This window comes from Paramacrobiotus metropolitanus, unplaced genomic scaffold (assembly GCF_019649055.1).
Source record: "Paramacrobiotus metropolitanus isolate TYO unplaced genomic scaffold, Prichtersi_v1.0 Parri_scaffold0000037, whole genome shotgun sequence".
Lineage (NCBI taxonomy): Eukaryota > Metazoa > Tardigrada > Eutardigrada > Parachela > Macrobiotidae > Paramacrobiotus > Paramacrobiotus metropolitanus.
The window spans coordinates 1,016,353-1,042,594 of record NW_026570257.1 but is presented as its reverse complement, the minus strand read 5'-3'; the positions used below and the strand labels follow the sequence as shown (position 1 = coordinate 1,042,594).

The window sequence follows — 26,242 nt, the reverse complement described above, 5'->3', positions numbered from 1 at the left end:
TGACCTTTTTATCCCACATTCTGATGTTTATTAATTTTTAGATAAGATGATGACCATATCCACGATTGTTGTGAGTAGCGCAAAGAACAATCGGGACTCAGAGGATGCTAAAGATCAGAGCAACAGCAAAGCTGATCCCCAACGACCAATCAACTCCATGGTCGATCACAGTTCACCTCGAGACAGATTCGGTGTCAAACGGGATCATGATCGCATGGTGCAATACCTCGTGGTGGCGGTCATTGTGTGTTGGACACCCAACTGCATCTACTGGCTGCTGGTAGATATCACTGGTTACTGGAATATTAAATTCTACGCAATTCAGTATTTCCTGGTGTATTCCAATTCCTGGATTAATCCGATCCTGTGCTTTGTAGCCATGAAGACGTTCCGTGCAGCGCTTAGAAGAACCTGATTTTTTGTTATTCTCACGTACATAGTAATGAAAGCACGTTTTAAGATTGATACTATTTACCTGTAGTCTTGGTTTCGTATTTTACAATAGAAGACATTGATATTGAAATATTTTGATATGTTCTGCTTCTACGTGCAGAAGTACTGGGATTAATTACTGAAACTTGAGATAACAACGTAAAGAAATTCTGTTTAGCGTTCTGCTGCCGTCCTGTTTCCGATTAAAGATCCGTGTTATATCGCTTACGGCTGTAATGAAAGATCTTAATATTCGCTGGTCGACCAAATAATTACGGGTCTTACTCTTATCTAAAATTCAGATTACTTCTCACGTTTTGGATTCAGGAGGCAATCACGAGTGTTCCATATTTCGAGTTGTCCTAACGCATCAACACGCAGATCACGTGCTTTGTGCAAAAACAGATGTTAAAAACGTTTTGTAAGAGCAGTTAATTGTGGGCGCTTAAACGAACAAACATAGCGTGGTGTTGCCGGAACTGGAAGACATCTGGGCAAAGGCCCGTCAGCCCCCAACAACCAACCCCCAACGAACCGGCAACAACAGCACGAACGACATCAGCGACCAGTAAAAACATCAAAAAAGAGCAGGATTCACGTGCACATCACGGATATAACGCTGGTAACAATCGGACTTCCATCTCCCAGCCTCCTTGATCCGATAAGCAGGAACATTTCTCCTGGCGGCCGTAGTCGCAGCACCAATTCGAAAACTGTGTGTATTGAACCGACTAACATTCGGGTGATTCCTAAGGCAATACTTGAGGACCGACAGAAACATGGAACGGGAGATTATGCGATGAGCACTGTCCACAAATAATCGACCACAATGTGCACCTGACGCAAACCGAACACGCAGACATTTCTGTACAGCCCGAACAGGGCAAATGCAGCCAGAGGCGCGAACACAGTGAACCCAATGTCCACGGCGAAGCTGATCCGTTTTGGAATGAGATAATCGAAAAGAGACCAGGGATGAATCCTTAGCAACACAAATATCTTCAAAATTCAATGCCAGCAGTTCGCCAATTCGCAAGAAACCACAAAAAATCATAACAAACGCACACCAATATATGATTTTATCGAACTCACACAATGATGACACAACCAGCTGATTTTTAATCAGCACAAGGATATTTGGCGTAATAGGAAGTCTAGAATCAACAATTTGCTGATGCAGTCGCGCATATCCTTTAAATGCGTATGTACAAGAAGGATTATCCACAGGATTAGGCAAATTATTCACACAATGCAGATCAGAAATGGCAGCAAGATAAACCCGAACGGTGGACAACGCACGTTTTTTAGCAAACTGGAAAGCTATGAAAGCTAATACCGTAGAAACAGAAGCAGGACAAAAAGCAACTTTCTTACAACGACAAAACTTGATGAACTGATTCAAAGCAGAGTTATAAGCGCGGCGGGTAGCAGGAGAGACATGGTTTAGGATAAGATGATTAACTAACGTATTAGTAGATCGCTGTACAAATCGGGAATAGGATCTGGATCGAGTGATGCACATGGTACCAGCGACCTAAAACGATCAAATTGAAACCGTGACAAAGCGTCAGCAATACAATTATCAAAACCATCAATATGTTCGATTTTAACAGTAAAATTTTCAACAGCTGCAGACATAAGCAGCTTGCGCATCAAATGCAACATCGTCAGATTTTTCGAACCAAGACATTTCCACGCATCAACGACGGAACGATTATCACAGTGAAAAATTAAACGACGACATCTAAAGTGAGATCCCCAAATCGTACAAGCAATCAAAATTGGGAATAATTCCAAAAGCTGGATGCACAGATTATTTTTCAAAACAGACTCCGGCCCTCGGGAGCAGAACCATCGGCCGTCAAAATATCCACCAAAGCCCGTAACCGCAGAAGCGTCGGTATAAAAGTTCAAAACATCTGATGTTAACCAATCAGAACAGATAAACGATGATGTGCCGTTCCATTTAGGAAGATACTCTCTCCACCAATTCAAATCAGCATGAAACTCAGCGCAAAGATTAATAGATCCAGTAACCGACCCACTAGACAGCAGATTGATCATTCTACGAGTAAATAACCGACCAGCTGGCACGCAACGTGCAGCAAACTGCAAACTGCCTATTAAACTTTGCAGCTCTTTACGAGTGCACGAAGAACGAGCAGACCAAGAATTTAAGAGACCAACAATTTCAAACAACTTCCCATCTGGAAGACTCACAGTTTGAGATGCAGTATCAACAGTAATACCCAAAAATGGTAATTTAGTGGATGGACCTTCGGCTTTATCAAGAGCAAGAGGAATACCAAGCTCTGCAGTTAATGCAACAAACAAATCGATATACTTCGAGGCTAACGACGGGGATTTAAAAACAAACAGATAGTCATCGCAATAATGTACAAAATCTTCAAAACTGTACAGATTATTAAAGATCCAATGAAGAGCATAAGAAAACATGCAAAACAAATAAGGAGAAGAGCGGGAACCGAAAGGCAAAACACAATCAAAATAATAGTATTTACCAACCTTAAAACCCAAAAGATGATAATCTTCAGGACGGACGGGAACTAAACGAAAGGCATGCTTAATGTCTTGTTTACATAATAGACATCCAGGCCCGAGTGAAATGATAATCCGAATCGCATCATCAATAGAACAATAAGTCGGTGAATAATCTTCTTTACTGATGCCATCATTAACACTATCACCTACAGGCCGACTAAGATCGAGAATTATACGATGCCCACCAGTGCGTTTCTCACGCACACCTAACGAACTGCAGACAAAATTAATAAAGGGAGGATGAGAAAATGGGCCCACTGTGTGGCCCAACATAACTTCTTTATGAATGGCTCCAGTTAGAACATCTGCATGAGAACGGGCAGACTGTGCGTTAGGTGTAATACGAGAACGGTGTGCTGCACGAAAACCAATATCCGCACCGCAGTCGAGAATTTGTAATAAATCATTTACAAAATGCCGATCCGGGTGGCTGGCAAGGTACTTACGGAAGACATCAGGCTTTAACGGCGTCTGAGGCGCCATTGGAATGGCTGGATTTAATGGCGCGGCGCCTTGGACAATTCCACTTCCCGTGACGCTGCTCATCACAGATGAGGCAGATGTGCTGTCGTCCACTGGGGCAGATGGCGTATCGACAGTTGCCGTTATTGAAGGCAAAGCAGACCTGGTCAGCCCCACCCGAGGTGGGGCCGCCACGAAAGGGCCCGTCATTACGAACAGTATCCTGGCGTGATGTAGAAGGGCCAGCAAAGCGGTTATCCGCACGGTTAAAACGATGCTGCGCAGCGGAGCGACTCTTAATCAGCACAAATTCATGGAACAAGGAGTTGTGCAACTCACCCCACATTAGAAAATTGTCCGGGCGAGTAGACATCAACAGCCGAAACTGCGAGTCATACTCAAGCCACAGAACCGAATCAAAATTCTTCGAGAGATTTCTGATGACATCTATGTATCGAAACAGGTGTGGCGCCAGATGGGGAAAGTAATGGGAACGATAAGCGGCAAACACGTTGAAACCAGACAACCAAGAATCAAAATCAAAAATGGACACCTTCCGAGCTGTGTAACATTGCAGCAACTGCCCAGTGCGATTATCAAATTGTCGTGTGATGGGCTTCACATTAGAAGTGCAATTTTCAGAAAAACACTCATAAAAACAAAGTCAATGCAAAGGGAAAGGGCGGGAGGGAGAAAAATTCACTGCCAAACTACAGAAATGATTTCAAATGAACACACCAACACTTCAGCAGCGCAGAAACCGCTCAGAATCTCAATCTCTCAAGAAACAAAGCAACCAATGAAAGCTGACGAACAGCCATAAACAAGAAATGGGATGGATATTGGCCCACAATTAACTATGATTAACTACATTAATCATTCATTAACAGCGTTTTAATGACTTTTATGTAGCACATGAGTTTGCGCCTAATCTTACAAGTAACAGGCTTGAACAAATTAATTTGTTTGATGAGAGCCTTGGCTCCTCGCAACCTGCATGCTAGTGGCCTTGCTGGTTCGGTAATGTGTCCCGCTCACGGTACCCACAACCTCGTGGCGGATGCCTGAAAAGTCTCGACAACCATGTAGAATCCATATAACCATAGATTTGGTCGATCGTCGGTATCCATCATTCATGGCAAGGTAGATCATCTACAACACCACATTTATTTCCCCACAGCACCAACAATATTAAACTTCTCCTACCGGGCTCGTTGTTGCCGAACACACTAGCAGTAATCTCAGGAACAAGGAGATCAGCGGTTGCGAGGCATACGCCACGGGGGCGGCACTGGCGACAATCGGTGCCGGCAGATAGCAGATGGAATACCAGATATAGGAGATGAAGAGCATCTGTGCGCTGCGTAAACGCTTTCGCAGTGGTCCGGCCGTGCCTGGGTTGTGAGTGGGATTTTGTGGAGATGTTTGTCGTCCGATAAACCAACTTCGTACGAATACCGTGATGAAGATAGTGATGTAGATGGCGCCGCTGATAGCGATGGGTACCGGTGTGTTGATAGTGGTAATCACAGCGTAAGCGAAACCGGTAGGGCGTGCGCCACACGCTCGCCACGGCATGGAGACCTGCGACGATATTATTAACTTGTTAATACGTAATACCGCAGTGTTTAGTATAAAGTACATAAGAACATTATCAGCAATATACTTTGCTAAATTAGTATTATTTTTTATCACTAATTCGCACTTACTGCCGGGAAAAGATATCAGTTTTTTTTATATAAGTACTTAGACATTCCGATGTACAGGAGATTAATAAAAGGTTATCAAGTCTTCTAATATGGAACAACGCAGAGTACCCTATCTCTGGTGACCTATGCACACGAATTCATATAGTGCAAATGTCTGCAGTGTGAAAAAAGTCTTAGAAACTGAAAAACGGCTCCAACTTCAAAGAACAGCAGCAGCACAGTGCACAGCGGAACAATCCAGCCAACCAGTATCGCTACAGCCAGAGCTTTTGACGTTCGTGTTTTCTTGTAACCATGCGGAAAAAATATGGCGATGAAGCGATTAACAGAAATCAAAACACTGGCCCAGTTTTCAGCCCACATCACCCCGTAATACAGCAGCATTGTGTACCGGCAGAATGTGTTGGACGACATGTGAAACTGTGGAGTGTATGTCGATACAGTCACCAGAGGAAACGCTATAGCACATAAAATAATTTCTAAAAAGATAGTATGAGCGATCAACATGCCCGATCCCTGGCGGAGTGTCGGTGAGGCGACTATGGCCGAAACGAGTAATACGTTCAAAAGCAATCCGACGGCACACAGTATAAAGGTCAACGCACACCATAAGGTCAACCAGTGCGAATACGTTATTCACGCTGGAATAACCAGAATCGAAGATAAATTGGTAGCGTTGCTCATTGCGCGGTACTGGCCACAAAGATTTGGTGACAAGTGTCGCTCTTAATCAATGTCACCGAATGTCGGTAACAATCAAAGTTCCTTATAATCTTTACCGAAAAGAGCCCAGTACTGCAATATTTTTCTGATGGGGCACTCTACAAGACTAATCAAAAAAGACGAGCGGGTCTATAAACGGAAGTGCTCACTGACAAGGAGATCTAAGATCAAAATCTCACGTGTCTATCAAGCTGTCGATCACTCCGGGAGGAAGCCATTCATGTTGTATCTCATAAGTATCCTGTTTCAACGATATTGGTTCTGCAGTTTCAGTTGCTGCTCATCAACCTAAATCATGACTCAGGCTCATTGTATTAAAAAGCGCCACTGAAGCGAGTGGTTTCTACCATTAGCATGAATTGATACGAGCACATAAATTCCCAGTGCATTCCAGCTCTTGTTTCCTTGATATCGTTTGATTGGCGAATCTGTATGCAGGGATATTCGTTACCTTCTGACACTGACTCTCTTTCCCAGCTCCAGATCTACTGCATGCGTATGTGCTTGACGCTGATCGCGTTTGTGTGGCAACATGAATTACATGGATTCCGAGTCAAGATGGGAGAGATGATTAAGTTTTGGTGATACTCCGTTCACAAGCATTCTCTACCTTTTACTCGGATCGCAACCTTTCACACACCTTTAAATACCACGGCGCCATTTATGGCTGCATTTTCTTAGAAAACAAAAATTGTTCTTCGAGTCGAACAAGAAAAAATGTCAAAAGAATTACAATGCGCAGTGAAAAGTTATAAAAGGACATGCGTATAATACACACAAATTAGCTCAAACTGGATGACGCTTCATTATGTGTTGCTGCGCGCCCGGCAATCTATTACGAGTAGATGCTAACTCTTGGAAGAAGAGCTGGAGGAGGAGCTGCCAGTCTTTTCTGGCATCACGCAATCGCAGCTATTGCAAGCCTGGATTCCTGTAAAAATCATGCTCAAATCATGAAACAGGTTAATCTAATGCTAATCTTAACACGTGTTAATATTTAAAACTGAAATATTTGATGGCGCATTAGTTCGACTTCCACGGCTACCAAGTCGCTAACCGTTCCTGCATTTTGCATCATCAAATTTACACGTATTAAACATGAAATCGAAATAAAAAAGGTTTTAAATTCTTCAGATATCGGCTGTCTCATTTGCGGCAGGCAGTGACTCACGAGGGGGACGGCAAGGCGGCGTCTTGCAGTTTTGGATATGATGACAAACCTTGCCGTTGCCGGACGCCTTGGAATCTGTAGCAGATGCACCTGTAAGTTGCAGTTTATCCTTGAAAAGTAATGGCGAAAAGAAATTCAGACTTAAGTGGGACTTACTAGAAACCAAAGAGCTCAGCAGTAAAACCGCAGTGGAAACGTATAAGAACATGATAGTTATACAAGTTGATGGGCGGATGATGCAGAAAATTTTCTAACTGGAAAACCAGCTCTGTGGCAAACAAAAGCATCCAAAACAAGCTTTGAACTGATACTTGTAGCGATTTTTCTGCCGCCTTTTATACTCTTTAGTGGCAGTTGATTAGGTTGCTGTTTTCGGAAGAAAGACCTAACACACTATTTTGACCGTTGCTTCAAAAGAACAACATTTCAGCTACCCAGCTTGGCTTCACCCACAATTTCTTCACGACGTTCACGCTAAAGTTATTACACTGTCCGTATTTTGTTTCTGCCGTGTTGGAAGTTTAACTGCAAATTGCAATAAACACTGGCATGTACGTAGCAATTAACCTTATTTATGCGTATACCGATTGTGCACTATCATAGCAGATATTTACGAATTACGCTTGCATAATAATATTGTAAGCATACAAGGTAAGCCTCGCGCTTTCGCGCTCGGCGCGTGTGTGCTGGACTGGTCAGGTTTGAATTTTTGGACTGTTTCGGCAGTCGTGTATGACAGTTTTCCCGCAGTTCAAAAACTGAATTACTACTTCTAAAGCCGTTCCCACTTAATTACTGTACTTTCAGAACTATCCATGGTTACAGTATCCACGTATGTGCTTACTTTTTACAAACTGTACTTCACACTACTAAAGCCTACTAAAGTATTCTTAGTACTGCACTTGCGTTTTGCCATACTTAAGACCAACTCCCAAAATTTTCTGACCAGAACGTTTTAAAAAAAATCAAAATTCAGGATAAGTTGGACTGGAAAATATGGACTTTTTTAAGACTAAGCTTGACTTCATCTGACCACGAGATGCCGAATCCATAAAAAACAAACTTAATTACGTTTTGGACGGTAAGATTGTATGAATATAAAGATATCGTTCCAGCACGGCAACCGGTTCGATATTTTTGGTGGCGCTGCAAATATTCCGAACTGCGCGGAACTGTGCATAGTTCGGGAAATACATATTCCGTATTTGAATTTTTAATTAATTTTAAGTGCTGCAGTGTTTTTCGTATTATGTTCGCGTACTGTAGAAGAAATTATACAACTCAACCATTTCCGCGGAAGTGCAAAAGCAAAGTAGAAAAATGGCATCGTTCCACAATTTCGCCGACGCTTGATACGATAAGTTCAAAATAATTACAAACCAAAACCACATCGTTCAGGCGCATAGCGGTAAAATCTGGTCAGCAACCATTCTGCATCAGAATTTCGGAACCCTCGTTTACCAGCGCTCGACAGGCAGAGGACTGAGGCTGCGCGCCATTCGCATACTAGCCGCTCGGCTACGACTACGAAGCTTCGTGACACTGATACTTTCTGCCGGTTCTTGGTTGAACCTTCTGGATCGTCGGCAGCAGTGCGTCCAGAAGAATATAACCCACTTCATGGAGCGCCTGTATCCCGCATTCATAGCAAGATAAATCATCTAAAAATATTATAATTATCGACTGCGCAAAGAAGACAGGATTTCGATGCACTTACTGGGCTCGTAGTAGCCGAGCAGACCAGGAGTAACCGTAGAAACAAAGAGATGAGCGGTTGGGAGGCATACGCTGCCGGTGCAGCACTGGCCGCAATGGGCGCCGGCAGGTAACAGATGGAGTACCAGATGTACGTGGTAAACAGCATCCGCGCCGTGCGTAAACGCTTCTTTAGGATTCCCGAGGAGCCATTGTTTAAGGATGTGTTCTCCGGTTGAATTCGTCGTCCAAATAATAGATGCTTAATAAACACCGTGCCAAAAATTGTGAGGTAGATGAACCCGTTTACGGCAGCGGGAACGGAGGTGTTGATAGTGATGATCACGGCGTAGGCGTAGCTCGTTGGACGCGCGCCACAGGCACGCCATGGCATCGTAACCTGCGTTCGTAAATGTGTCAAGGTAATTGTAACCCATCTATGAAACCAGTATCAAGCGCTCTTTATTAGTGCTGGATTTTCTGCTGTAGTTGTGTAATTGAGTATTATAAACTTATATTGCACGAATCTGGTCTTCATGACCTTTATTTTAAATCCACGAGTATATCTGAGCTCCATCATGCAATCATCACTTCCGTTTGTTTTATAATACACTCCTGGACTAACCATAAGCCCAGATGTAAAATTTCGCCCGCTAGCACAAAGAAACTTAAATCCCAGTATGCGGAATGGGAAACCCTCGCTAATGCGGCATTCTGCGAGTTGCCTTAGCAGAATTAATAAGCACAAATTCTGCTGATTTGTGGTAGATAGGTTGGATAAATTCTTAAATGACCATGTGGCTGAGTACATACAATCTGCTGGTTTGCGTTGCCCAACCCACTGGTACCGGTAGCAATGTTTATGCTTCAGCTTTATTTAAGGAAATCTTAACCCCCACCGCAACCTCACACATATCTCGAATATATAGGTATCACCAGATTGTTCAATAAATAATAGTACAGTACACTACTGCAGTATCATTGCAGCTTATTTAGTGTACCTCGAAAACAGCTCCGATCTGAAAGAACAGCGTCAGAACACTTCCGAGAGGGATAGTCCAGCCTATGAATATAACCAAAGAAAGTGCCAGGGGCGTTCGCGTCTTCCGGTATCCGTGTGGGAAGAAGATGGCAATGAATCGGTTGATCGCGATGAGGACGCTAGCCCAATGACCCGCCCACATACACCCATAGTACACCAGCATCACGTATCGGCAGAACAGGCTGGATGCCAGATGAAATTGCGGGGTGTATGTTGAGACGGTAATCAGAGGATGTGCAGCTGAGCAGAGGATAATTTCCAAGAAAACTGAATGAGCAATCAGCACCCCAGATCCCTGGCGAAACCGGGGGGATGTGACAATAGCGGCAAAGAGCGAAACGTTGAGAAACAGACCCGTCACGCATAACAAGAGTGATAGAATAAACCATACGGTTAGCCAATGCCAATACGCTATCCAGATTGGAACAATCACGGCGGCATCTGCTGAAGCGTTCGAAATATTGCCTGCCACCATTTCAATCTTGATGGAATGACAAAAAATTAGTAAAAATTTTTCATTTTGCGTTTTTTAGTTGAATAACTTGGATGCAAGCGCATCCAGTATGAGATAAGGGGTACGAAACTTTCGACGGGTGAAGCGGTTGCGATCAAATTTGTTTCTACATGTAGGTGGCTTATTTACCGGGGTTTCTTGATTTTATAAATAGCTTTTTAAAATTACTGTATGCTGTTATACAGTGGAAGCGAACGGCAACCACGATGAAAACAATCGCGAACATGAAGTTCAACGTAATCCATCGCTCGGCAGATTTCAAAGAACGATAGCATAAAGCAGAGCTTTTGGTGCATATGACCTTCTCGTCTCTGAAGCGTTAACGACTTAACGTGTCCGTATACTTTTTTCTCTCAATCTATCCGGCCATGTTTGCAAATTTGCTTGATTAAAAAATTTCCACTTCGCTGCACCCTTTCTCTTGATCCGATTACGGTGCAAGCGTAAAAATTAATCAAGACTAAGAGCGACAGTGTATTCAACGGAGCATCAAAGTGCTGTGCTGTATGGCGGAATTAAAGTTGGTCTGTTTGGTTCTGTATGAAAAGTGATCAATTAATTCGTAGGAAGGTCACATTTTGTTAATCTTCTTTGCATTACCTAGAGGATAGCCAAGAAAAACAGTACGTCACATTTATCAATCTAATTCGCTCTGTTGACTTTTATTATTAATCTGCAAACCTACAGTTGCAATTTACTGTCATTCATGCAACGCTGTAATAGGTTTTTATCTATACACATCCCAAGGGATATATAAACAAAACAATGAGAAGTGTGTTGGCACTTGAAGGTAGGAGTGCGTTCACAATGATTTCATCACGCACTGCAAAATTATGAGAATATCCTGCACAACTGTACCGGTCGCTGTCGGCGACCACACAGGGACCACTGACGACAATTACCGGCACACAATCCACCGATCAGTGCGTGGTAATCCGGCGAGCGGTGCCTCTGCAAAAGATTAACCGGCATATGTTCGTGTCAATCTTTACCGAAAACTGCCGTTCGTTCTACGTGGCAAATATATGGAAGTCACTTTTCGCTGTAGGTAGCCATTAATTTAACTTACAAAAGGTTTGCTGCGAGTCACTTTGTGAGTGGCACATCAGAAATTCTATTTTAAAATTCACAGTTTATTATGCTACTGTCTGTAAGAATGCTTCTGTTCGATAATACCACAAAAAACGCAACCATCAGTTTAAATCTTGTCAACGGGACTACTTCACAGTATGACCCCGTCGCGGCATCGTTGACCTGGTTCACACTATTCTGCTGCATTGCTGCATTAAGTTTGAACGCGCTAATCACGGTGGTGTACCTTAAAGATCGCGCAGTCCGCTCTGTCCCATTCCATGCATATTTGATGAATTTAGCCTTCGCGGAAATTCTGTTAGCCGCTGCCGGTATGACTGGTCAGTTTGTCAACGGATATTTAGGCGGCTGGCAGTCTAACTTGGTGTACTGCTCATTTGTCACGCTGTCCAATCAGATCCTTGGCTCGGCAGTGCGTTATGCGCATTTACAAATTACGGTCAGCCGGTTTTGGGCGGCTACCTTTCCACTGGGTTTTAAAAAGCACAACACCCAGAAGCTGGTCTTCGCTGTGATTGCTACGACGTGGTGTTGTGTATTGTTGCTGCATTTGCCGCTGTTTGCGTGGGGCAGACAGTGGGCACTGCCCAACGAAAAGCGCTGCACGACAAAATTAGCAGACGCTTTTTTGACAATGATCACCATCGAAATTCTTGGGTTTACTACACCGGAAGTGTGGACGCTGGTGATGTATATTTTTATTGTCTACAAACTACGTCAAGGAGCTACAGGGATACAGCACTCACTAGCTTCAATTGAACTTCGTAAGTGTTGATAACAAGATCTTTTCTGCAAGAGCTCGCTAAAATTTTTTGTAGAATTCACTGTACGTTTTCAATTGCAGCGCAAATTCCCAATTCTGCAAATGGCAAACGCTTATTTGATGCACAAGCAAATCGTGTAGTTGTCAGTATGGTACGCAATCCGGACACCGCAACACTAGATCAGTTTAGTTGCGAAGGTAGCGGGAAACGCTCTGAGGTCCGGCATAAAAAGAAGCGTGATGCTGACCGGGTGCTGCAGTATCTCGTGGGAGCAATGATCGTGTGCTGGATGCCGAATGCAGTGTATTTCTTACTGGCGGATTTTACCGGTTATTGGAATACAGCCTTTTATGCCGTGCAATATGTTCTGGTTTATTCGAATTCCTGGATTAATCCGCTGTTGTGCTTTTTAGCCATTAGAAAATTTAGATTAGCGCTTCGGAGGCTAATTTACAAGTAAACGTAGCGTTGTAACTTGTACCTGTTGAATGGTTGATTAATTTATGGAATAAACAATTTCGACATCTTTAGAACAAATCGGAATACGTTTGCTTACTGACAGAAAGCTGTGCTTTTAAATTTTGGATACAAATCACAACAAAAGAAAATTTTAGCTGCATATTATTCCATTGCTTGTAGTTCCACGGGATGCAGTGCGGGTACTTACACATAGAGATGGGCAAACTAAAATTGGTCGACTAATTAACGGTTAACATCGGTTAACCTGACCAAAACTAAAAAAATTAGTTTAGCCAACATTAGTGACTAAAAAATTTAGTCAAATGCCTGTTAGTGACTAAACTTATTAACCAAGTCAATTTTAGCTACTAGAACTACTCGGTTAACCGGTTAACCAAAACAATTATTAATATTTTAAATAATTTTGGTGATATTCGGTATACGCACTGACCGCATCGGGAAACGGTTAATTTTGCCACTGCAGTCAGCAGTACACACAGTATACCTATAGGCTACATAGATAACAGCCACCGGGGGCCAGCTTAGTTGTGATTTCCCACTCTTGCAGTCTTGCAAGCAGTGAATATTAATGCACAAATGCAAAATTACGCGCCTTATATGCTGTATAACATTAACACACATTCAACATACTGCAAGAGTGCAAGTTTCCGAATGTGCTCTCCCGTGATCTCGTGATTCTCCTTGCGGAGTCCTGTTGAGTGTTGACGGATTTTATTAGTGGATTTACGAGTTTTTTATAATTGCATCACTTGTTTTTCTCACGCCTGAAATGTCGTTCGCGTCGCGCAACGACGAGCATAGACGGCAACGACTGGAAGACGAAGAATTTGAACGCGATTATCAGGAGCGAGTTGCAGCTGAAAATGAAGAGCTTCTTGATGTTGGCGACCCGTACATTCAACCGAACACTCCAGCAGCACAATCCGACATTTCTGTTCCGGAAGTTGTAGAACCTTCGAAGGGGAAAAAGAAAACGACGGCGGCCAAGGTACGGACGTATTTCACTGAGAGACCTGACAAGACCCTCAAGTGCAACCACTGCGCCAATACGTATTCGGAAAAAAGTTCCGCAACCACACTTTCGTATCATCTCCAAGCTGAACACCAATCGAAATGGAAGGAAATTAAGCCCGATGCCGACAAGCCTAAGCAGATTCCAGCCTGTTTTCGACCAGCAGAGACGTCATCCCCTTCGTTGGCTAAAAACATACAGAAAGCAGGGAAGATCATCTCGTCCGGCTGCTGACTTCATGTTCTCTGCCGTTTAGCATTGTCGAAGAGCAAGACTTCCGCGAATTTTCCGCCTTCCTTAATCCCAGTTTTAAGGTAAGTGTTTACTCAGAAATAGACTACATAACGCTTATTAAAATTCGTAAACACATCAAAGATTTTTGGTTTTGCTTACGTTTTTGTTGACATTCATTTCATAATCGGGTTTTACTGTTCTGCAATAATTTTATTATTTAGATGCCATCTCGCAAAACAGTTAGACAGCGTATTCTCACCCAGTATGCGTCTACGAAATCCGAAATTATCAAACTGCTGAAAAATGCACCCGGCCGCATCAGCATTACTCTGGATTCCTGGACATCTATTGCTAGGTACGCATACATAAAAATTTATTTATGCTACAATTTATAGTATGTGTCTATGGCATTTTTAAATAAAGACAACTTTCTGACGTATAAATGTTTGACTGGATAAGCGCACCCGTATAATGTGTAATAATATGAGTACAGTAACTATCGAAATGCAATTATTTTGTTATTAGTGAGTCTTACTTTCCAATCACTGCCCACTGGGTCGATAAGGACTGGAATGTTGTATCTGTTCTCCTGGATTTTATTTACATTCAAGAGCGACACACGGCGGAAAACATAATGGCTCTCATTTTGGCAGTAGTCAAGGAATATCAGATTCAAGATAAGATTATGGCGATCGTTACAGATGGAGCAAGTAATATGAAGGCAGCCTGTGAGAAGCCTAATTTTCTTCTGGATGCTCTCAGAAGTCAGCGTCAGATTCGTGGAAAGGGAAACTCGGGTAAAAACGAGTTATTTTTATTTTTTTCGGTATATCAAAATTGATGAAATATTTATTACAATTTATTTTCTACTGCAGCTTATATAATTATAATGGTAAAATTAACTACACCGTTAGTTGAGTGATGACCGTTACTGTGCTTTGCGATTTGCAGTGCCCGAAGTATGGCTGCGCTGCCTAGCACATGCTTTGCATTTGTCAGTAACCGCCGGGCTGAAGAAGAAGTCAGAGGTGATCGGACAGTTGCGGCAGATCGTGGTCACACTGAAACGTCCACGCGCGATGGAGGATTTCCGAATAGCAGCGCAGCGAAAAGATATCGGCCTGAAGTTGGACTGCATCACCCGCTGGAACAGCACGTATGATATGTGCCAAAGGGGACTGTCCATTCGTTCGGAACTTGACGAATATTTTGCAAGCGCGGCTGGTTTTGAAAATTTGGTAATGAACGAAGAGGACTGAGGTGCTATCAAGGAACTGACGGAACTGTTGGAGCCCTTTGAGAAAATCAGCAGGGAATTCTCTTCGGCAACTGAGCCGACTCTGCACTTGGCAGTTACTTATTTAACAGAGATTAAGCGACATCTGGATGAAATGCGTATTAATACTCAGGTAATGCAGTTATACGTGTATGTTTGATACTCGTACGCTATAATATTGTATGAAGTTACTAGTTACTTAATGTATGTAGGCATTGTGGATACAAGAAGTTGCGGCGGCAGTGACTGCGCCAATCGACAAAGCGCTGGCAGACTGGAAAAAAGATATCGTGTATGTTGGCCAAGTACTTGATCCCGCCTTTAAAGATACCCTTTTTGGAGAAGCGGAAAAAGGAGTGGTCAGAGGGCAGCTTAAAAATATGCTGGCAAAGTATAGCCCTGGCACCGGATGTGTACAGAGCACTCCACATCGCGAGGACGAGCCAAAGACGATTCGGGAAAAATTGTTGGCACAACGTACGGGCACCCACCCAGCGGCTATTGACGAAGTGGAAGAATACCTGAACACAGCCACAGTTCACGACTTGGGTATTATGGATTATTGGAAAATCGCCAAAAAGTATCCCCGACTGCAGAAATTGGCAATGGATTTGTTAGGGATACCCGTGACTTCCGTGCAGTCAGAGAGAGAAAACTCTAGAGCCAAGCATTTGATAACTGATAAACGTAATCGGTTGTCCACTTCATCTGTGCAAGCAACATTGTGCCTTAAGTCATGGAATGGATTTTTGAAGAAGGAACGTGTTGTGATTTTGGATTAAAGTTGTAGTTCTCTTTTCTCTATCAAATTTACTATGATCAGTACAAACTGTACAATGTTTAGTAAGCTGACGTTAGGCATTCGCCGTACCAAGAAAACAACTTAAAATTTTAATTGTTAGTCTAGCTGACTAAAACTTTTAACCGAGTCAGTTTTGGCAGCTAATATTTTTGACCAAGTTTTAGTTTAGTTTAGTTTAGTCTGTTTTAGTTTGCCCATCTCTATGCGTGCGTGCGTGCTAAACTTTTTACCGCCACGGCGCAAAAAAAATTATTATTATGCTACTAAGCCGCATTTTTTTATCTGGCTGTGATGTTGCTGTTTTTTATAACGGAAATATACCGTCAGTCGCACAAAAAACCTTTTCCGAGCGAGCTCCGAGCCAAACCTAATTTAATTCAATTTAATTTAATTCGAATCAGAGCAGGTAGCCGATTTCTGGCTAGGGTGACAGTCTAGCTTGGGATTTTAAACCTGGCTGAAGAATTCTAAGACAAAAAAACATCGAAATAATGTATAAGTCAACTGAAGCCCTCTGAAGGCAGTAATGCACCAAATAACAGGAAACGATACACCAATAGTGGTTTAATAAAGACCAGAATTGTATAGCGCACTTCTAAAACAGCCCAGAGAACGTAGTTCAAGAATATCACTGCCAAAACGATTGATCTTATCCAGCAGTTTCCTCAGTCATCATGCTAATGTCGTTTCCCCGCATTTTGTCGCCGCCTTTGTTTTGATGGTGCAGTTATCGGCGTTGCGCAAGTTGTATGGTTCCCGTTTGTCGTCAATCACGACCATGTCCAGGATGTACGTCGGTACGTTGAACGGAACAGGATGTTTAATCTTGTAGAGCCAAATAGCCTCCTGGTGCTGCCAACGGGTGAAAAGGGGAACGATTCCGAAGCGGTCCATCAACAATTTCACTAGCGCGCGTCGTCGGATAGTTCGCGATTGCCCGAATCGCATTGCGCTGTGCAACGTTTAACTTCTCTCGCAGGGACACAGACTTCTGCTCCACACAGTGGAACAATAGTCCAGATGAGACTGGACAAACGCGTAGAAAAGTCCCACACGCTGAAAATCGCATTACACGAAAACAGCATCCTGCGGGTGGGCATCCGTCGCTCTAACCAACTGATTTAAGTATAACAGCTCCTTTAATATGCAAATTACAAAGCGTTTATATAAAAATGAATATAAGCGGTTTAAAATAAAACCGTTTAAACAAATTACAACATTATCTCCAATCGCTAACAGTGGCTGCGAAAACCGAAATGAACGTAACGCAGTAATTTAAAGTTTAGTTTGACAAGAGACTTTTCATACGGTCGCCGATGTATCTAAATATGTATCTGCAGTCCTACTAAATGTTTCCTCTCAAGGCTCTCATCTTTCATCTAACAGCACCGGCCAAGAAATCCACCAGTGACAACGCTTTCACATGCGGAATTCTGGCTTGGTTGTAAACCTGGCCGAGTTTTCTGTGATAAAATATTGGCGAAAATTTGGCATTTAAGATTTTTGCATTGTAATACCAAAAGAAACCATCAAGAAAAGTTCTGTTTTTTTATTTAATCCATGTCTGCGTTCCATCATGCCGTAATAACTTTTGTTTGTTCCATTTTTTTCTGCTTTATTAAGGGGCACATGTGTTGCGTTGTACAACTTCGCCCACCTGCATAAAGAAATTAAATTCCCAGTACGCGGACTGGGAAATCCGCGCTAATGCAGCATTCTACCATGCAGTTGCCCTCTGACTGCGAGGAAAATTAATTAAAACTAAGAACTGTGTCGCTTCGTTGGATCCTGAAGATAAGTTGCACAAATTCCGAGATGACCTTTCCTGCTTGTTTGATGCGATCCTTGTGTTCTTGCTCGTGTTGCTCAACCCACTGGTAAAAAAACTATTCCATGAGCAGTGCGAGAGTCGGGATCGAGATCTGCTATCCTGCTCGGGGATTATATCCATCACACATACCGCGTTTCCTCGTTGCGTTTGAATAGATAGCATTAGCCACTGTCCAAAAAACTCTTTTGTCCGCTTCTGACCTGTGGCGGTGTAAGGTCTCAGAGTGGTCAGGGGAAGTGATATACTATCTGTCTAAACTACTGCACGTACATGTAAACGAGGCGTCTGTGTCTGACTGGATACCGGTATCTTTACTCATCGTGATCTTCTGATACACAGATCCAAATCATGCAACTCCTAAGGTCTAATAGCAGCCTTGAACTGCTTATGTACCTGCCCATCAGAATGTTCCAGAACAGCGTGCATGCGACAGCATGTACCGGAAATGGACGATGCTAGATATGTACTATGTAGATCGCAGAACGCGACTCTTTTCCACTATCGTTTTAGTTCCGCCTCCCCAGGATCCGCAGATTTTAAAGGCGGCAGCTATGAAATGGTACCCTAGTTGTAGCCATGTTTCGACAGTATCCTCTTTCCGCGTGTTCCGCTGCACCGACGGTCGCGAAAGTGCGGTCGGTGTATGAGGCAGCGAGTGTGTCCACGCAAGTTACAGCTGCTTCAAAAGGTCACTGTACCAGCGGGACGAGACCGCGGCTTCAGGGATCCCGTACGACCTAAAGTTTCTTTAATTGCCTTTCCTTGACTTGATTGTTTTCTTTGCAGCACTCTATTTTCAGAAGCAAGGTCACGGCACTGGAAGCCAAACCGAAGCCGTTGGCGTAGGCTCGTCACTCGTGATCCTCCAAATAATAATCATACATTTAATAATATGTGAATTGCCTATAGCCTGGTGATAAAACTCTGCGTCAGGCTTTAGGATTGTGTACCATGGGTTCGATTTTTAGATAGATAATTTTATCTCATAAAATCAAACAAAAAATTGTACAATTTTTTAATCTAACTAAAAAAATCCAATAGCCTAGGATATCTCCATTAAAAGGAGCTGGCTACTGTAGTGCGACAATAACAATAAACGGAATGTGTTGCTCTGAACTGCATATGATAAAATTTTATTTCTAACGGAATGATATTACACAGGAAAACAATCCAGAACTTCGTACATCTCCGACCATTGTACGAATCTCTTTATACGGTGGATCTCATAAAATAGCGGGCTAACGATAAATAATTATTTTTTTCTGATAATGATAGCAGGCTACACATTGTAACAGCAACGATTGGGCTAGAATTGATCCTACGGAGCTTGCGTTAAGAAAGATGTCACTTTTGTTGTATCCGTTTCCAGATTCCAGGCTTTGTAGATTCGTATATTTATATTTTTCTGGAAATTTTATAAAAGTTATGTAAACAAAATAGCTTTTTAAACAATTTCTACACATGTAGCGATCCGTATAAATATACTCGTTTCAGGTAACAAACCTGAAGCTTGATTAAAATGCAACGATATATTGTATGTAGACACATACGCATACAGTGGGTTCATCTCAGACCCCTGTGTTGAAGGTCAAAGGTGGCTTTTGCTTACGCATGGACGCCACCCATGGAAGTGATTTTCATCACTTAACGGTTGTCTAAGAAAATGCAATATTTTAATATTGTCATTTTGATGATATCAAAGATGGAACGACGCTTCCTGCGTTTAGTGGGCACTGTGCTATGAGTGCATCAAGATAAAGAAACTCGCTGACGAAATTTTCAGACGGGCTGGCCCTCATTGAACGGAACCCTTTCACAGTTTTCTAGTCTTACTACGTCACAGGAAGCAGATCATACTTAACTTTTGCCGAACAAAGTTCTTCCAATTTCACATCATTTCCGTCAATAAAATTCTCTGAAAATTAATATAAAAGCAGTGGAGGAAACACATTTTTCCCGAATGTTTTCAATACAGTAGTCTTATCACCGAAACGACACGATAGTTGACAGGTCACAATTCACATCAAAGTTTCAACATGACGAATAATGCACTATGGTTTTTGCTGCTTCTAGTTGGAGTTGGAGTTACTTTTGCTTTTGCGTTTCCAAACGCTCATCAAAACGCTGAGGAAGCATCAAAGGTCAGATAATTCGTTTGTATAGAATTATGTATTTTAATATGTCGCACATAATAATTGAAATCTAAAATATTAGGAGTTTCAAACTGAACTTATGTTTTTTTTCTACAGAATGCAGTGGAAAGTACTCAGAAAATTCGTGCAAAGCGGGCTTTGAAAGGTAAGATCACTCCTGCATTGAACCAAAAATCAATAAAACCGTACAACTGAACCGTACTTACGTCCTGCACAAACCAGCGTAAAGCATGTTCTTTGTTTGCGCAGCATTTGTTAAAAACTCAAGTAGCGATAAAATAACATAGATATTGTTCCGATTTTGCTTACAAACTATCACGGTACTTTTTCGTTTGACATGAAAGCGCGGTACTTTTTCTCAACTTAAATTACAAAATGTTGTAAGGATAATTTATTAAACGTGAGTAAATGTGGTGTGAATTATGTCATGATGCAGTTATGCATTTTTTAGTACCTGTGTGTACGAGCATATCAATGTGACAGTATAGTTGCGTATGATAGTTTCATAAACCTATGATGTTACAACATGCGCACTTCTGTTAATGTATTGTATGTAATGCAGATTCCAGTACAGAATCAGATGCACCGGTTGTGGATACTGAGTGGACAGATATGGATGCTCAAACGTTGAAGAAATGTAATGCCACAGTAGCCTATATCAACAGTCGGCGTTTTGGTAATGCCCGTCGGGATATCTCGACGTACATAAATGACCAGCTGACAAAGAGCTTTCCTGGATACGCCTGGCAAGTTGTTGTCGTGTCGGAAGATACAGACGGCTATTTAAATTTCCATGTAAGCTCCGTGTGACTTCGGGATATTTATAATCTTAGTGAATCATGAATTCCTGTATATAATCATTATAATGGTTGTTTCTAGTTTACTCGCACCACCGGAACAAAGTACAAAGCAACGTGTAACGGAAACATCATTTACATCTGGGCAGTTGCAACCAAGGTTTGATCACCGGTTAAAAGTTTTCCAATACATCCGCTGGATTTGATTCGCGAATCAACTATGCTAGCAGTGCACGCAGAACCAAGAGAAAATAGTTTTTCTTAATGTACCTCGAATTTGCAAACTAAATGAATCTACTATAACCTATCGTTTTGCTGTTACTCGAAATTAGAATGATTTACCAATATTAACGAACAAAGGTCCTTAGTTTGCAGCTTGCTGGAGCTCTCGCTACGTACATTTTTCGCGCTCTAATAGTTGATTACTGGTTTTAAATAAAGAAACGCGGAGTTCATATTGATCTTACATATATGTTGAACGGTGCACAGTTCCATTCCGTAACTACATATAAAAATAAAAATTAAAGATTGCCAATTAGTGAGATACAGGCATAGTCTACTCCGACGTTCATGGATCATATTTATGCAGATATCGTTTAGTTGTATACTAGCACAACGATTTTTATCATGTCAATTTGTTTCTCCGCAATGGAAAGCGCAAAAAAAACCGTGCAGAAATCAGTTTCAACGTAATCTTTCGTTCGACACATTTCGAATAACAGTACAATAAAGCAAAGCTTTCGGTCCATCTGACCTTTTCATCTTCGAGGTGGTAACGCATCCGTATACATTTCTTCTCCCATGCATCAATATTTGCTTGGTTAAAAACTTTCCATTTCGTTACTCCCTTTCTTTTAATCAGCTTGACGCGCCGGAGTAAAATTTAACCACGAGCGACGGCGTTCGGTATTAAATGGATCGTCAGCATGCTGTGCGGTGTCTGTAAAACGAGGGCACTGGATAGGAAACCGTTTGTTTCGCTTGGCATGGAAAATAAGCAATTAATTCACAGTAAAGGTCATTCGCGAATTCTTCTTACAGAAAAGCTAAAGAGGACAGAAGAGAGAGAAGGTGTTAGCGTGAAACGCAATCTGGACACCGTAACACAGACACTGGATCAGTTTAGGTAGTTCCGAAGGTAGCGGGAAACATTCCGAAGCGCGACATACAAAGAAACGTGATGCCGATAGGGTGCTGCAGTACCTGGTGGGTGCCATGACTGTGTGCTGGATGCCGAATGCGGTGTATTTCTTACTGGCGGAATTTACCGGTTACTGGAACAACGCCTTTTGTGCCGTGCAATATGTTCTGGTTATTCGAATTCCTGGATTAATCCGCTTTTATGCTTTTTAGCCATAAAAAATTTCGATTAGCGCTTCGGAGACTAATTTACAAATAAATGTGGCGTTGTAACTTGTAACTGTTGACTAAATAAATAATTTTGACATTGGCTAAGCAGAATTATCATTTAAGCGAACACTTACCTATTGATAAAAAGTTATCTGTGCTTTAAAATTTAAGATGCAACTCAAACAGGAAAAAATACTGCGGGGTGTAATGCGAATAATTATGAAATAAGCAAACCAAGGAAAACGAAAATTGTTAATAAAACTGGAATAATGGGTTTCCGAGTTATAGTCCAGCTAATGGTCCCACTGCTCATCGTGGAAGATGATTCGAGGACTGCATGGGGTTCAGGGGCATGAGCATGGCCGCCATGTGCTTTCTCCTCGTCATCGTGGTCGCCACTGGAGCGCGGTCTGGAGTTGTACTCACTGTTGTACGAAGATGCTGCAATCATTCGCGCAAACATTCAATTCCCGCACTTATGAAAGGAGGTTGCACCGGGCAATGGGAATCACAACAATATTTAGCAGAAGGAAAGAATAATAACTCTTGTAAGGGTACAGACAAAGGTCGAAAACTGGCGCTCGTATAATTCATACAGATGTTTGTAACTTTTACTTTAATCAAGTGGGAGAAAGATACTACTGTCCAGCGGCTGCATCCACTTACGCATCGGAGGTCTCTCGAGCAACTCATACGTTCGCGGGGGCGGAATCCGAATGGGGGCTTCAAAATGAACTGCAAAAAAGCCTTAAACTGTAAAAAAAATGCCGCTTAATAACTAGAGCAAAAAAAGCTGCATCATGGTCTGATTGATCGCGGTCCATAAAAACGTTTGAACTTCCGGGCAACGTTAAGGTCACGAACACCGCGCCACTCGGATAGAAAGCGGAAGAAATACCGGATTAAACTAGCGCACAAATTTAAATATTATCCTGTGGCTAATTTTCAGCGCTACAAATTTTCAGTATGCATGTAGATCAGCAACAGCACAACTGTAAACCGAAACAACTTACCGCTGCGTGGAATGTAGATTGCACTTATTCCGCTAACTAGAAACAGTACCACAGCTATCTGTAAAATACCGCTCGACATTGCGTCAGCTAAGATGCACTAGAGTAGGTAAGTAAAGAAGCTCAGTCAGTGCGTGCTAAATGTCTATACCGCCACGGCGCAAAAAAACATTATGGTGTTACTAAGCCGCGTTTTTTATCTGGCTGTCATGATGTTGTTGTTTATAACGGAAATAGTACGTCAGTCGCACAAAAAATGTTCAGCTTCGAGCCAATTCTAGCCTCATTTCACCAAAGGAGCACTCATGCGGGTGGCGCATCCGTCGCTCTAACAAACTGATTTAAGTATATCAGCTGTAATATGCAGACTGCACAGTGTGTATATAAAAATGTACATAAGCTGTTTGATGCAAAACCTAAATGGTAAAATACCTCAATGGCATAACACCTAAATTAACTAAATAAATATATTATTTTTAAGTAGCACAGAAATTGCGGCGGCCCATATTCTGCAAATGTTTGGACTAGACGTACGAGCTAATAGTAAGCACGTGAAGCTTTACGAAAACGGTTGCAGAAATGGCAATTTGAAGTAAGAAGATGAACTGCATTAAAATAGGTGAAAATCCAATTTCGGATGCACAGTAACTTCGCGCACATCATTAACGTTCTTATTGTCGCAGTAATTTTCGTGCACGTTGATGTCTATTGTCTTCCATGGTTGCAACCTTCGGTTTGGGTTGGCTAATCAATGGCATTGGCCGTGGTTTCTTTCGTTCTGTTGTCGGATTTGAATGTGGTGAGCTCGGATTCCTTTCGCAGCTGTGGACTCCAAATGCCGCCAATCTTCATGAGGATTTTCTTTGCACGTCTTCGGTACTCCTCGTTCATACTCAGATAAATAATCTGCATACGTAAAGCACTCGTAAGCAAAACTGTTGACAACGAATTATCACAGGAAGTGGCAGATGTGAGCCTGTTTGTGCTGGGTGTTAGTGAACGTGATCGTAGCTTATTTAAAGGTCACGTTTCTCAACACTATACATCCGTAATCCTATACAGTTAGAAAATGATAATAAGAGAAAATGTATTCAGTAAGCAGATGCTTTGGGTAGCTAAAATAAAAGGGCGATTTCCGACAAGCGCAATGTCATCCTTCATAAATAATTTTATTTGTAGCAAAAACAGTAATTATAAGGTTTTAATAAATTGTTACAATATGAATATTGTCGTTTTGCATGAAACACATGTATTTCGTGTCTTAACACTTCGTTTTACGGTTTACCGGACTAGTAGCGTAGCCGCAGAGTAACAGTAGCCTCAGAAACAACGAGATCAGCGGGCTGGAACTGTACGCCACCGGCGCTACACTGGACGCAACGGGTGCCGGTAAGTAGCATAAGGAAAACCAGATGTACGAAGTGAACATCATCCGCGCTGTTTTCAACCGTTTGTGAATGATTCCGTGGGGCTTTTTATTACCAGGTGCTCCACCAGGATCGGTTTTCCGACGAGACATCGCATTGCGAATAAATATAGCGCTGAATATGGACACATACAGGAAGCCAAGTGTCGCCACTGGCAAAGGTGTGGTTAGAATGGTGACGATGCCGTATACCGCACTGATTGGTCGCGCTCCACAAGCACCCCATGGCATTGTGGTCTACAATGAAAAACATGGCTTAAGCAAAAAAACCAAAATTATTGAGGCCTTAAGACATTTAACAACTTAGCACTGAAAATGTATAATCGGATATAATTTATGCGTCGCAAAACGTCGGAATACAAAATCAGATAATGTAAGAAAAATAACTTAACAACAGGGAACAGGGACTTATACAAACACCTTAAACGGAAAAATTTAATGCTATGTACAAAGATAATAACAAGTAATGAATCTGTTTAAAACAATATTTAATTTTGCACCAACGGTTACTTATTTTATACGCGAAGGGTTTTTTTGTATAAAAGGGTTTGCAAATTCCGTTCCAATTGAAAGGTCACCTGAAGAATAGCGCCAATATCGAAGCAAAACAGCGCAATACAACAAATGGAAATGATCCATGCCGACGCTATCATCACACACACCGCCTGCTTTTTTCTGATCAGGTTGTAGCCATGCGGGAAGAAAATGGCCACAAATCTGTTGATGCCGATAATCACACTGGCCCAGTTCTCCGTCCACATGACCCCGTAAAACACCAGCATCGTGAAGCGACACATTGGTACGGAGGTCATGGAATTTTGCGGTCTATACGTAGAGGCTACAATCAGCGGGAACGCGATAGCGCAGAGAACGGTCTCTAGGAAAATGGAATGCGCTATCAAAACACCGGATCCCTGGCGAAGTTTGCCCGATGTCACAATGGCAGCAAAAAGCAGAGCGTTTAACAGTGTTCCCATAACGCATAAGCATACCGTGATGATGAACCACAGGCTCAACCACTGGGAATACAGCACCCAAGCGGGAACGCTTACCGTTACATTAGTCACTAGAGAGACGTTGCTCGATACCGTTGACATTGTGATCAGTTTTAGTATTATGTAGTTTACCAGGATAATAACTATTTTACTTGGAAAACCTGCTGCTATTTATACGCGAAATGTGACAAGCAGCAATGTCCGTGTATGTTACGCGTGGATACAATGAACTGTGAAATTAATATGGTATCAAATATGGACTCTTGAAAAATATGCAACTGAACACTGTTCAGAAATTGCTCAATGCTAACAGCGGAAATAGCGTGATGATGCGTAGTATGGTTTTCCGAGTTGAAAATCTAAAACAAACGTGGGAGGATTTCAAGGACATCAAATATTACTGAAAAACAAAGCAGTGGTGGCTGTGGTGCCGTGGCGGAATACAGGAACAGTTCGAGTTGGATATTATTGATGAAGAGCATAAGCTGGGTACTGTTTCTGTCGGTAAACACCCCCATATCCAAACAGGCTTTTCTATCTGTATATCAAGTGAACACATTGTTAACTAAATGTTCCGTGTTACTATTAGTTTTCTAATAAGCGAACCATGACTCCACAAAAAACCATGCTCTGAAAAAAGCATACTTAACAGAATTAAATTTTTATTGATCAGTCATGCTACACTAACATAAAGACCCATGTCGGACGGA

The 26,242-nt window shown here is 42.1% G+C and overlaps 6 protein-coding genes across 8 annotated transcripts; 3 read left to right on the top strand and 3 right to left on the bottom strand.

Annotated features, from left to right (window-relative positions):
• Nucleotides 1–550: 550 nt before the first annotated feature.
• LOC129589779 (uncharacterized) lies at nt 551–4,462 on the bottom strand. Of its 3 annotated transcripts, none has more exons than XM_055484639.1 (2): nt 4,394–4,462; nt 551–1,966 (listed from the first exon to the last, which is right to left on the bottom strand). In XM_055484639.1, the coding sequence occupies exon 2, from the start codon at nt 1,952–1,954 to the stop codon at nt 1,010–1,012; it is 945 nt and encodes a 314-aa protein (XP_055340614.1). In that variant the 5' UTR covers nt 1,955–1,966; nt 4,394–4,462; the 3' UTR covers nt 551–1,009. The 3 variants fall into 3 exon arrangements, with proteins under 3 accessions (XP_055340614.1, XP_055340613.1, XP_055340612.1); XM_055484638.1 differs by lacking the exon at nt 4,394–4,462 and adding an exon at nt 3,441–3,803; XM_055484637.1 differs by lacking the exon at nt 4,394–4,462 and adding an exon at nt 2,959–3,382.
• A 7,004-nt stretch (nt 4,463–11,466) lies between these two features.
• Nucleotides 11,467–12,600, top strand: LOC129589763 (alpha-2C adrenergic receptor-like). The gene is made up of 3 exons (XM_055484615.1): nt 11,467–12,166; nt 12,247–12,446; nt 12,580–12,600. The coding sequence occupies exons 1-3, from the start codon at nt 11,467–11,469 to the stop codon at nt 12,598–12,600; spliced, it is 921 nt and encodes a 306-aa protein (XP_055340590.1).
• A 2,558-nt stretch (nt 12,601–15,158) lies between these two features.
• On the top strand, nt 15,159–16,294 carry LOC129589732 (uncharacterized). Its single transcript, XM_055484582.1, has 2 exons — nt 15,159–15,301; nt 15,381–16,294. The coding sequence occupies exons 1-2, from the start codon at nt 15,284–15,286 to the stop codon at nt 15,948–15,950; spliced, it is 588 nt and encodes a 195-aa protein (XP_055340557.1). The 5' UTR covers nt 15,159–15,283; the 3' UTR covers nt 15,951–16,294.
• A 3,449-nt stretch (nt 16,295–19,743) lies between these two features.
• Nucleotides 19,744–21,206, top strand: LOC129589733 (uncharacterized). The gene is made up of 4 exons (XM_055484583.1): nt 19,744–19,942; nt 20,051–20,099; nt 20,517–20,749; nt 20,834–21,206. The coding sequence occupies exons 1-4, from the start codon at nt 19,838–19,840 to the stop codon at nt 20,915–20,917; spliced, it is 471 nt and encodes a 156-aa protein (XP_055340558.1). The 5' UTR covers nt 19,744–19,837; the 3' UTR covers nt 20,918–21,206.
• An 870-nt stretch (nt 21,207–22,076) lies between these two features.
• Nucleotides 22,077–23,255, bottom strand: LOC129589734 (uncharacterized). The gene is made up of 3 exons (XM_055484584.1): nt 23,115–23,255; nt 22,768–22,836; nt 22,077–22,542 (listed from the first exon to the last, which is right to left on the bottom strand). Exons 1-3 carry the CDS (start codon nt 23,191–23,193, stop codon nt 22,319–22,321), a joined length of 372 nt encoding a protein of 123 aa, XP_055340559.1. The 5' UTR covers nt 23,194–23,255; the 3' UTR covers nt 22,077–22,318.
• Nucleotides 23,256–23,717: 462 nt separating this feature from the next.
• Nucleotides 23,718–25,514, bottom strand: LOC129589762 (proteinase-activated receptor 1-like). The gene is made up of 3 exons (XM_055484614.1): nt 25,200–25,514; nt 24,397–24,774; nt 23,718–24,017 (listed from the first exon to the last, which is right to left on the bottom strand). The coding sequence occupies exons 1-3, from the start codon at nt 25,512–25,514 to the stop codon at nt 23,856–23,858; spliced, it is 855 nt and encodes a 284-aa protein (XP_055340589.1). The 3' UTR covers nt 23,718–23,855.
• Nucleotides 25,515–26,242: the final 728 nt, after the last annotated feature.